Here is a 13,338-nt window from a genome sequence, read left to right as displayed (position 1 = left end):
AATTTTTTTTAAAGAAGGAAAATGAAAAGGCAAAAGTTCATCTTTGGTAGATAACATCCCCTCTGGGCTCTATTCTGCAGTTCAGCCCTTCCTGACTCCCAGGGCTGTTAGTCCTTGAGATCTCTTCCAATAATAATGGGATATTCCCACATCATTCTCTGTGGGCCTGATGAGTAGCCGGTGACCAAAGATGATAGGCACTAGGAGTTTCAGTGTCCACAACTGAAAATGGCTTCATGTGCTACTCGGTCTACAAATTATTTCCTCCCACGGAATAGTTTTCATTTAATTCAAACAAAGTCTTCATCCGAAAGTAGCAAACGTCACCACTGTTCCATGCAATTTGGGGATATTCAAGACCTCTGGCTGTTGCATAAAAATGTTATACTATACTCCAAAAGACAGAGGGTTGTCTTGTTTCAATTCCATGCAAGCAGGACTTTCCGAGTGCCCCTCTGAAGGAGGGGAAATTTCATTGGTCAAGAAGCAGGGTGGGGTGGGGTGGTGCAAATTTTAGAATGACTGTGGACTTTTGATATTATTACAACTCACTGCTCTCATCTCTTTGTTCCATGAAGCATGAATTTACAGCTCTCGGAGCAAAAATTCAACAAATATTTATTGATTCCATTAATCTGTTATTGGTATCTGTTCTGTCTCCTGCTCATTTTCACAAATAATTTAGATTTACTACACAAATGATATGAATATTTAGCCAAATAAATAACTGATGACCTTAGGAGAGAGTGTGCCCACTCTGGGTATATAGCAGCATGGCTACATAAAAGTCGGATTTCAATAAACTAAATGTCAATATACTTGAGATAAGATCCAAGAGTAATAGGCATTATTACACTAACCTTTCTTTCCCCTTTCAACACAAGAGCGTATCCCGGGACAGTAAAAGGGCTAGGGGTAAAATGATTTAACAACATCTTCTCTATAGGGAATTTTTAAATAATGCCGAAATTAGATGAGCATTTTTTAAATTATTTCCTTAGAGATAAGAAAAGGAGTTTGAATGTTTAGATTCTTCATTTCTCCTTTAGTTTCTCTTGCTGTGTTGAAGCCCTATAACAACTAGAGTCCTGTAGAATCAGCGCCCTTGGCAGAGAGCAGCCAGCACCAGCCACAGTGGGCTCCTTAGGAATTGAACTGGTGTTTCTCAAATTTGTCATGTTGAAATCATTGAGGTTAGAGTGTACTAATTGCTTTGATTTAATAAGCTTACAGATTGGCTCCCGTTCAAAATGTTTCTAAATCAGAGAAGGAAAACATATATCCTCTAACAATACCTCTTTCTGCTAACAGGAATTCATGTTTTGCACAAAGTTGACTCACAGGAAGACATGAATTTTCCCCAAGGACATATACATCTTTCCGGAGATTTTCCAGGCGCAATTTAACAATGGTGAACAATTCCACTGCATGTTTCTGGAAGCAAGTGCGATATAATATCTACTCTGTGCCTGTCTTGTTATGGTGAACATCACAATAAATATGTATAAGGATACAGTTGTTTTTTTATTTGTTTCTCATTTCTGTTTCACTTTTTTTTTTTTTTTTTTTTGGTTTCCTTCTGTGCTGTCTAAAAGGTGCTTCTGAGGAAGACTTTACTGATTCCTTTTCAGTGGAAAATAAAATAGACTTTACCTGGCACTGACGTAGAACACAGGGTTGTGCAGGACTCTGCCATCTGAACGAGCTGTTATAGGTACTTCCTTCATAGGTGCAACCTAAATGTGAAACACAGAAGCAGGAAAAAGACCAAGAGTGAATATGTGTTTCCTTTTTCTTTGGAGCAAAAGAAGTTATGTCTTCTAAGCCAGGACTAGCAATAGCAGGAACCATCATGTTCCTTGGCTATTTTCTCCAAAACACAACTAAGCCTTCTAAATATCCACTTGGTTCTCACTTACATTAATTCTTTGACTACTAAGCAGATTAACCCCCAAGACTATGTTTTCAAATGGAAAAGCATGGATTGATGTACTCTCTTGGCCAAAATGCATGACCTCATGACTTTATGCTCACTGACGTAGGAGGAGCACCAGGGCTAAAATCACCACTGTGAAAGGGGATTTTTCATAAGGCTTAAATGAACACAAAATTGCTGAAGGTCAAGAGGGAAGGTTAAAACATGGTAGGAAAGAAAAGCAGGATATTAAAATACAGGAAATGATTATGAAATTCTATATGTATCTAAGACTCTTGGCAAGCTACTGTCTTCACCAGATGAAAACCTCCCATCTCTTGCCTCCCAGTTTAAGGGCTATGATTTCACATTTCACCTTGATCTTACTTTAAGTAGTGAACTAGATTAAGGAAATCGGAAACCATAAATTTATGGGTTATCACAAGTTAATTCACCAGCCAAAACAGAAGTCATGTTCATTCATTGGCAAAAACAAGTCAAAGGCCAGAGATCCTCAAAAGAGGAAACAAGCCATTTAGCTTAAGTCCCTGTAGAAAGAGCCAAAGAAATAATGGCACGAGGATCACAGCCTAGATCTTAATTTAGCTTGACCAAATATCGCCCTCCACCTTGTGTGGTACACTTTCAGGGAAGATGTTACTGCCTATGTCACTAGTCACTGTATATTAGATTATGAGGAGCCCACCAGGCAAAGAGTCTTAGGAATTACAGTCTGACTGCTTAGCCCAAGGAGTACAGAAGCAGGAACACATACACGGGATAACGCAGAAATAAAAAGTCCTGCCTCTCTGTACCAATGACTGACTTCTGACAAGCCAGTCAACCTCAATCCACATCAGTTTTTCTTGTCCAAGATACAGACAGAAGACTCATACCTCCTTCCCTGAATTCTTTTAGATACTGCTGTGGTAATGAAATAAAATAAAATAAAATAAAATAAAATAAAATAAAATAAGATAAAATATAAAAGCCCTCTTTACACACACAAAAAAGAATCCTAAAGTCCTGAAGAAAATTTCAAGAGAAAATTTCATAACTTGGAACCATGATCTGAATTCTCAGAGAATTATGAATGATTGAAAAGAGCTCAGTAATACTCTTCTCTCTAGTTCCTACAAATCAAATTACTGAAGTACACAGCTGATTGGAAACATATTAGGGAAATGCTTTCACTATATATTTTTTAATTTCCTTTGCATGAAGTGTTACAGTGATAAAATGTTCAACCACAGGAACCCCTAGCACACTTACAAATACTTACGCCAAACCAAGAATGAATACAGTAAATTTTCAACAATGAAAACCAATATAAAACAATTTGGGCTAGCATAAATCTTACTGAACAAACACACTTACAATAGATGTTCCATGCGCATGTCTGATCCACTAACACAGACTCACTTGGATAATAAATAACTTGTTCCGAGAGATGGAGGCGGGGAAATCAGAGGACCAAATCCAATTCATGTTAAGTCCAAGTAAATATGAAACGCCTGCCAAGTCTGCCAGTGGAGTTTCCAAATATGTTATATATTTTCATCCTCTGGATTAAAAAAAAAAAACTGAAAGAAAGGGCGATTTTCTGCTGCTAATAGAGCGAGCAAAGATCTTGCCTTTTTTACTTTGGAGGAGGAAGTACACTACAAAACCATATAGACCAGGCAGGAACTGCCAGCCAAGAGACTGTTCCTACACAATGCCAGGTCATGCGTGAAGGGTCCCAGGAGTGGGCCAGGCCTCTCTGGATTATTCCACTCAATACGGGATAAAAGGTATTCAAACAAGTGGTCCACAGTGCAGAGAACCTAGCAATGCTTTTTCCCTCAAGTAAGTGTCAGTTGGAAGGCTGGCTCCTCCACTGTAGTTTAACATACAAAGACCAAGGTCAAACTGTGAAGTGCTCATTGCTTCATGTTCACATGTCAGTCTACCACAGCTGAGTCCATGGAACAGATTTTCCCAAACGTTGGATGAGTCTGAACAACAGAATAGACTCAAAACATTTGTGTTAATCTCTTTAGCAAGTACCGTCCATGCCTTTTCCTTTTTCTACCTGCTTTCGCCAACATCAGCTAGTACGGAGACCCAGGACACCAAACATTCTAGCAGACTGCGTATCTAAGGACTTCCTGGGGTTAAAATACTTTTTAAATGGACATTTTCACCGCACTTTGGATTTCTGTTCTAAGATAAACATGTTATTTAATGCAAGACACTAACATGAGCTATGTGAAGACTTACATATACATAAAATCAAAGAGAACCTCATGCTTACCTCATGTTATCTCTTATTTTGTGTAAGGCAAATTTCTTTATAATAAATTATATTTGCCACCGATTTTATGCTAATAGGGAAGACAGGCAGTGTCTTGCCCCTCTTTTTTTACTGAAACCCCACAGGAGGAATATACTAAATATCTCTTGCCAGGGTAGAAAGAGAAGCAAAAATATATTTCCATCATACCTCAAGGCAGTGCTTCTCAAACTACCTCCAGTGAAAGACAGTTTGCTTTGGTTTTGTTCTTCCAATCCAATGTGGACTGATCTCTTCAAAAATATAATAAAAATGAGCTACTCAAAAAATTCCATTTAAAGAGCTAACACAAAATAGAAGCCCAATTTCTTGTATTATATATAATAGGCATAAAATTACTCTGTCAAATTATAACAAACATTTACGGGGCACCTCGATGGCTCAGTTGGTTAAGTGTCCAACTCTTGATTTTGGCTCAGGTCACGATCTCACAGTCATGAGATTGAACTTGCGTGAGGCTCCACGCTGGGTGTGGAGAATTTAGGTCCTTTCACATCCAGTTCTAGATGGGTGATATTATTCAGGCACTTTCTAATGCATAATATCCTTTCCATAATATCCTTTGCATTGAGATTGAAATTAAAGGACAGCCGATTCAGGAACTAAATGAAAGGGTGGGTAAATGGGACAGAGGAATGGTCAGACAACCAGTAAAGTAGCTTTTCCTTTTTCTTTAAATACTTTTAAATCAACTTTTGACATGGGAATTTATAAATATTCATTAGTTTTCTTCTGATGACAGAAAGTTTCTCAGATTCCACAAGCTTCAATGAAACTATCCATACTCCAGCAGGAGGAAGTAGTTACTTTCTGATGAAACCACTACTATATATTGAGAACCAATAGTTCTCAACCTAGGGCAATTTTACCCTCTCCCCATCCCCCACCCAGGAAACACTTAATAATGTTAGAAGATATTTTCAGTTGTCACAACTGGGAGATAAGAGTATTATGAGCATCTAGTGGGATGCTCTCAACACTCTACAATGCATGACAAAGGGTCAACCAACTCAAAATGTCAGTTGTGCCAACACTGAGAAACCCTGATCAAAACCATCACATCCCCCAATAGCTCTTCTCTACAAAACTAAACTGAAACAAAAACAAACCTCAACTAGCTATATTAACTTATGTATGTAATTTTGGCTTTTTATATGTTAAATATTTTCAGGGTGGGGAAGAATTTCAGAGCATTTTTTTTTTAAACAAACATACTCTTATAGAGAAGCTTGGCCTGGTCAACTAGTCAATTCAGAAAACACATGGCAATGGTAACAGGAAGTACACAAATAAATTGAAACCACAATTAAGCAATAAAATTCATTTTTCCAATTAGCTGTGACCTCTTTCAACAGTCACATTATCCCAAGGGAGAGAGAATACCACACATTTTCATCATTGCTGTTAAAATAGCTGTTAAAAATCATCAGGGTCATAAAAAGTGGCGTTGGCCTTCTAATGAGCCTTACCTCCACCTGGTCTCACCCTAAAAGGGCTTAACCTTCTCAACTGTCAGGTAAACATTAGTCTAAGAGCATATAGTTGGATCTTACCATTACCAATAACAACCCCAAGCACCTCCCAACATAGCCCCAACCTGCCTTTCCGGCCCTTTCTTTTTCATTCTTGGAACTCCATCTAGGTCCCTGGGATTATCTACTCTCCTTAACCATAACAAACTTGAAGGATTCTTCAAGCAAATTCAAGATCTTCACCTTGGGCTACCTGCCTCCACCATCCCTCTGAAACATCACTCTCTCTGGCTGCGGCTGCCTACTAAGTACCCAATCCAAAGGACACTCTTTACCTTACAGGTAAGAATACCTTACGTCTTTACCTTACAGGATTCTCTGTGGTGTCTGGCCACCCTTCCTTTCTTCCACCCTTCTCCCCCCCACCACAACACACACACCTTCTAGATGTTCTCTTCTAATTACCTATCCATTGTCTCCACTCCTTCTTCAACTAAGCTTCAACTAAGCTGCTGGCTGTTTCTCCCCCCCGGAATGCTAAAACAGGCTTGCTGGCTGTTTCTCATGGGCTACCGTGTGTGCTCTTTCAGACCTTGGTCTTATTCTCATTCATGCTTACACTCTATCAATGACTAATGGTTCATAGCCTGGCTGAGGTGTAGACTGATATCTATCCCCAACCTTTCTTCTCCAAACCAATTGGATAAGAGTATCTAGAAGGAGGAAGTGGGAGAGGATTTAAAACCTTTACTATAAAATTGAAACTTCTTAGCATATACAGCTGTCATGCCTGGTCTTGACTCACTTCTGCATTCTCTTATCTGCTACTCCCAATCTCCCCACACTGCAGACGTGCTGCCCTTAACACACTCCAAATATACCCAGAAGATCTCATCCTATGATTTTGCAAATGCTGGTCCCTTCTTAAAAAACCCAGATCTCATCCATTCCCTCCTTCTCCACCATCCCCACATTGACACATAGGTTACCCAAGATCTCCTTCTTTGCCTGGCCAACTCCTTTAAGACTCAGCTCAAGGTCATAGCTTCTGGAAACCCTTCCTAGAAATTTCTCCACTAAAGGAGTGCTCCTGTGCTCTTTCCCCATGTGTAAGTGGCCTTTCAAATGTCTTTTCCAGGTCTCTGACAGTACTTTACGTGTATCAGTTACTTAAGAAGTGTCTAATTTCACTGGGAATACATAGTAAGCACTAACATGCAGCTATTCCTGCAAACCACAGGAAAAGAATTTTGAAAGGATGACATTCCTTGGACTGCCTATCTTCTCTTATCAGGTGGACCAGTTCAACTCAGTATTCTACTTCCAGAAACAGCAAAGCTTTCCTGGAGCAACTTTGATGTCAAAATCTGTCTCTTCTAATACTGACTAACTCTACCATGCCCATGGACCAGGCAGCTAGGGCTGAACATAATGAAGGAAAGTCCTTGAGCATCCAGTACTTACCAAACCTTAGAAGTGAGAAGCTATTAACAGTTTCCAGGTCCCCTCTTCCCATGCTGTGCGAGCCTCCTCTTAAGTAAATTTTCAGGAAGGTGCCTTTCTTTCCCAATTCCACTCTGGTCCCCCAAATTTCTAGTCTATCCTTGTCTTCCACGGGGGGAGGGTTAGCAAACTGTAATACTTACTTAAAGCAACGTTGGGGTCTTTGAAGTCAGTTCATGCCACATGGTACAGGGAAGCAGAGCAGACAGTCCTGCCATTCTTTGCTGCTTCCGGGCCACCTGATAGGGTACCCCCACCCCTGGGACTTGGTCAATAAGCCCCAAATTACCCCAGTCGAATACAATTTTTTTAATGAACCACTTTTCAGACACTGTTCTCCAGAAACATATGGAAGTATAATCAAGAGGGATAAACATAAAATCTGACTAGCCATTCTAGGGCTTATATCGTGTCCTTAGGAGTTCATTTAAAACAGTCTTTTATTACTCTCCAAGGCTGTACCTACCATGAATCCTGCAGGCAATTTTGCTTATTTTTGGCTAATGGGAATTTTATAGTCAAACCATTTCCTCAATCCCAAGAGAAAGAATCAGCCCCATGAACTGAGTTCTTAAACAGTGGTGTGTGCCCCCCACAACATTCTTTTTCATGGCTTTTTTTTGTTTTGTTTTCCAATTAGATATTAAATATATCATTGAAATCAAATGATCAACAATAGAAAAAGAAATGGAAGAAAGCTATTTCACTTAATTTTTGATGGTTCTATGAATAAAATCCCAAATATGCAGAAATATCAGAGGAGTATAGATGATTTGCAAATTCAACTCACTTCACCAGTATAAAGGAACATAAAATTGCCACGTGACTTACTTGGATTTCTAATCTATGTGTTTATTGAAGACCATAAAGTGAGGAAATTGTGGCTTACAGAGCCAGTCTCGTAAGTTCATAAGATTATAATACATACAATATCTGGCATTGATATTAAGGTAATAAAACAGATTCTATGAGCCACAAATAAATTAGTATTCTATGCAATAAAATATGCTTTCAAACTTTTAGTGTAATTAATACAATAAAGGAAATATGCAATGCATTAAGGTAGAAAAATGCTTGCAACAACTTTTTTATATGAGCCACATCACCCATCATTCCTGCATTTGATCTGTTCTTACCATAAACCCTCCTGAATACAGGAGTGCTTCTCCCTCTGGACTGAATTGGCATTGCAACAGCCACTCCATCCTCAGCACCCCATTGTCAAATAGCCAATACCCATTGCTTCTCAACAGGCATAGGAGAAAGAACTGGGTTGAGCTCATATGGAGCAAAAATGGAAAAAGAATAAAAACAGGAGAGACTGTCCTGTTAAGTCATCAAACTGGTTTTCTAATGTGGGCAGGGAAAATGTCGCCAGAGGTCATTTCCAAAGTAGAGTTCCAAAAAATATTTTCAGAAATATCACATAAATAATCCTCCGACAAGAGAAAAGCAAAGAAGAGAGAAAATAAAAGTCACTGCATAATTATTAAAGGTGAGGCACTGCACAAAGAGTTTTCACATGTGATTTCATTTTATCCTCATAAAAAGAACTGTAGGACAGAGAACATTTTACCCCTATTTTTTTTTTAATGAGGAAATCAAGAAAGGCTAAATTACTTTCTCCAGGTCATACAGCCATTCTTTTTATCTCACTCCAAAATCCATGTTCCATTCATTATTTGGTTCCTGCCAGGCACACAGAGGAAGCTCAGAAAGTGGAAGCTTCAAAAGTAAAAATGGCATCCCTGGGGAATGTGACATGCTGCCTCCCAGTGATACTTCAACATCACATTCCAGTGATGTCTAAAGACCAAGATGATAAAGTAAAATGCAGGTTTTGTGGCTGAAGAGGCAAGACCTGACTTTGGGGGTCTATGTTTAAACTCTGTTCTGAACGTCTTTCCCTTTGGTTGTCAGTCATGCTATGCCATAGGCCTTTTGGAGCAATAAATAATAAGGGATCAAAAGATCAAATTCAAACATCTAAATTTGGGTTCATGCATTTTTCAAAATAGGAACACGTTTCACACTTTGGGGTACACAGCAGCAATCTAAGAAAATAAAATTTATTTGACAACAGCCAAACAACCAACAATTTCATAGGGTAAATTATGGGGGTCACAGATAAAGAGTCATGAATGGGACCCTCAGTTTCCCCAAAGCAATTTCAAGGACATCAGAGAAATGTCTTTGACTAGCATGAAGAAGAAATGAGTTATATACAACATACATATGACATGCCATCTGTGTGATTAATGCATTGACCTGCACGACGTTTATACTTTGGGAAGCATATTACACAGATGTAACCTTTATGGTTGATTAGATAGGATGCATAGGGCTTACTGCAGAAAAACTGTCAGAAATATCTTATCACCCCCCCCCTCCCATTTTTCTTTTACTTTTTATTTTGGAAGAATTACAGATTCACAGAAAGATACAAAAAAAGTATTTTTTTCATGCACCTTTCACCCAGCCTCTCCCAGTGTTAATGTCTTGCATAACTATAGTAAAATATCAAAATCAGGAATGGACATTGGTGGAGTCCACAGAGCTTATTCAAATTTTACTGGCTTTACTGGCTTTACATGCACTCAGGAGTGTGTATGTGTAGCTGCACGCATGTGTGTGTGTGTGTGTGTGTGTGTGTTCTATGCAATTTTATTACATGTGTATCTTTGTGTAACCAATAAACACTCAAAGACATTCAAAACATTCACAGACAAGGCCCTCTCAGCCTATTCATTTATAACAACACTCACTCCACTAGCCTTTATCCCTAAGTTAGGACAACCATTAATCAGCTCTCCATCTGTATCATTTTGTTATTCAAGAATGTTATGTATAAATGGAACCATATAATACGCCGCCTTTTGAGACTGGCTCTTTTAGAAAAATCGTTTTGACATACATCCAAGTTTTTGCATGAATCAATAGCATCTTCCCTTTTTATTGCAGAGCAGTATTCCACAGTACAAAAAAAAACAGTTTTTTGAACCACTGAAGAACATGTGGGTTGCATCCAGTTTTTGCCTATTATGATTAAAACTGCTGTGAACAGTTGTGTATAGAGTTTTGAGGTCACACTGGTTTTCATCTGACTGGAATTGCCCAAAAGAACAATTGCTAGGTTATATGATTAAGTGTATGTTTATTTCTATAAACCATTATAATCATGTCCAGAGTAGCTGACTCATTTGATATTTTCACCAGCAACATGTGAGACATTTCTGACATCTTTACCAGCATTTGTTAATCATGCTATTCTTTTCTTTAGCCATTTTGATAGGTGAGTAGTAATATCTCACTGTGGTTTTGATTTGCATTTTCCTAATGGCCAATGATATTGAGTATCTTCTTGTACTTTATTGCCATCTGTGTTGACATTTAAGTCAATGATCAATTTTGAGTTCATTGTTATATAACATATGAGGTTTAGATCATGTTTTTTTGGTTTGTTTTTTTGTGTTTTTTTGCCTATGTATGTCTAATTCTTCCAGCACCACATGCTGAAAAGGTTAGTCTTCTTCCATTGAATTGCCCTAACACCTTTGTCAAAAGTCAGTCGTGGGGCGCCTGGGTGGCGCAGTCGGTTAAGCGTCCGACTTCAGCCAGGTCACGATCTCGCGGTCCGTGAGTTCCAGCCCCGCGTCAGGCTCTGGGCTGATGGCTCAGAGCCTGGAGCCTGTTTCCGATTCTGTGTCTCCCTCTCTCTCTGCCCCTCCCCCGTTCATGCTCTGTCTCTCTCTGTCCCAAAAATAAATAAACGTTGAAAAAAAAAAAAAGTCAGTCGTGCATGTTGTATGAGTCTATTTCTGAGCTTTCCATTCTGTTCCATTGATGTATATGTCTACTCCTCAGCCAGTACCATGCTATCTTTACTACTACAGCTATATTAAAAGTCTTGAAATTGGGTAGGCTGATTTTTCCCCCTTTATTCTTATTTTACAAAATTATTTTGGTTATTCTAGGTCTTTGGCCTTTTTATATAAATTTTGGAACAAGCTTGTCTATGTCTGCAAAATACCCCTGTTGGGCATGCCCCTTTTTATACCATTTAAAAAATTATTTATATGGGAAAATCAAGCTTGATGCATACATCATCTAGGAGCCTCTCCCCTGCAGGATGAAGCCTGTCTGTGTTTGCCAAGTATACTTTCATAAAGCATTTGTCAAAGAGCAGTCCAAAGACTGAGTACATCCCTGGGGGGCCCGGGGAGGGTTGAGGGGGGGCTGTAAGAATGCAGATTCCTACACCCATCTTTTTCCTCTTATCTGCCACCTCCTACACCCGGGCTCTTTTCTAGAAGGTTTGAGCTGCCTTATTTGCTTGGGATGATTTTAGGATTGTGTGGCCAGTAGAAAAGGTGTCTGATTAAACAGCCCAAACTAAAGAGTCTTCTGGGAAGCTGTGTGTGGCCCCCCTTTGATATCATGCCACAAAATCTGAGGCAGGTCTTCATTACATTTAAAACATGGATAGATAAGGCATTAAAGAGAAAAATTCACCTTCTCTGAAAACAGGACAGAATTGAAAACGACCTTCGCCTATTGGCAGAAGCTGTAGAAGAGATTGCCAAATATCTGACAAGAAAAGTAGTCATTGATGGGCATGATCATACTTGAAGAGGGATGAGGAGAATTCGCCACCAACAGATAAGCCTAAACCTCATCTAACATGGAGTTCAAGGAGAGGTGCTTAATGGGAGCTCTGTGCTATCAATCATCTGTGCTTCCTGGACTTAAAACCATGGATTTCTGGATTTTAGCTTGTCAACAAAGCCTTATCCTTTAAAATGCATTTCTTGGGGTGCCTGGGTGGCTCAGTCTGTTGAGTGTCCGACTTCGGCTTGGGTCATGATCTCGCGGTCCGTGAGTTCAAGCCCCGCGTCGGGCTCTGTGCTGATGGCTCGGAGCCTGGAGCCTGTTTCCGATTCTGTGTCTCCCTCTCTCTCTGCCCCTCCCCTGCTCATGCTCTGTCTCTCTCACTCTCAAAAATGAATAAATGCTAAAAAAAATTTTTTTTTAATAAAATGCATTTCTTTTGTTAGTGGCATTTGTTAAAAAGAAGAAAAAAATGAACACCTAGCATGTAGTCAGTGGTGGGTTTCTCATGTTTAATAATCAGCTCTACACAAGAGAAAAACCCTGATTTTGCAGTGTGTTCCAATTTCCAAGGTGTAAATACTCACATCATGGTCTATTTCGAGTGACCAACATGATGTCACTGAACAAACTCCAACACCCCACTGTGTACTGAGCTATGTATTTTGACAGTGGAGGCTGTTGGATCTGTGAAGCTTCTTCTCTTCCTAATAGCAGACCATGAACATTTAGCTAGCGTTTAGGACATTTCATGGGCGTCAAAGGTTATGCTGTTTATTCTATACACCTAGATAAATAACTTAAGAATACCAACAGTCACATATTTTCACTCACAACATTATATCTGGCCCTTCTTTTCCTAAACCTTCCCCTATACACAAAGTCATAACTGAACCAGAAGAACATTAACTCCAGTGGCTCCCAGGCCTGTTGAACATCAGAACCGCATGGGGGCTAATTAAGAATACAGATGCCCAGTGGAAAGAACCTAAATGTCCACTTTGCTGGATGAATGGATAAACAAAAGATGTTCTATGCACACAATGAATTGTTACTCAGCCTCAAAAAGGAATGAAATTATGAAATATGCTACAACATGGAAACCTTGAAAATATTGTGTTAGGTGAAATAAGCCAGTCACAAAAGGACAAATACCGTATGATTCCACTTATGCAAGTCACCTGGAATAGGCAAATTCATAGAGACTGAAAGCAAAATAGAGGTTACCAGGGGCTGGGAAGGGAGAATAGGAACTTATTGTTTAGTGGGTAAAGAGTTTCAGTTGGGGATGACGAAAAAATATTTTTTTTTCAACGTTTTTTTAGTTTATTTTTTGGGACAGAGAGAGACAGAGCATGAATGGGGGAGGGGCAGAGAGAGGGAGACACAGGATCAGAAACAGGCTCCAGGCTCTGAGCCATCAGCCCAGAGCCCGACGCGGGGCTCGAACTCACAGACCGCGAGATCGTGACCTGGCTGAAGTCGGACGCTTAACCGACTGCGCC

At 39.5% G+C, this 13,338-nt stretch overlaps 1 protein-coding gene across 2 annotated transcripts in view; it reads right to left on the bottom strand.

The window, feature by feature from the left end:
- BMPER (BMP binding endothelial regulator) overlaps positions 1-13,338 on the bottom strand; it is a 249,783-nt gene that overhangs the window by 191,070 nt on the left and 45,375 nt on the right. For both annotated transcript variants that reach the window (XM_047849098.1, XM_047849097.1), the window contains exon 4: positions 1,654-1,736. In XM_047849098.1, the coding sequence (XP_047705054.1) occupies positions 1,654-1,736 (83 nt within the window). The remainder of the gene's footprint in view (positions 1-1,653; positions 1,737-13,338) is intronic.

The sequence above is a fragment of the Prionailurus viverrinus genome, chromosome A2 (assembly GCF_022837055.1).
Source record: "Prionailurus viverrinus isolate Anna chromosome A2, UM_Priviv_1.0, whole genome shotgun sequence".
In the NCBI taxonomy this organism is placed as follows: Eukaryota; Metazoa; Chordata; class Mammalia; order Carnivora; family Felidae; genus Prionailurus; species Prionailurus viverrinus.
The sequence above is the reverse complement of the archived record's forward strand: the minus strand, read 5'-3'. Positions and strand labels throughout refer to the sequence as shown.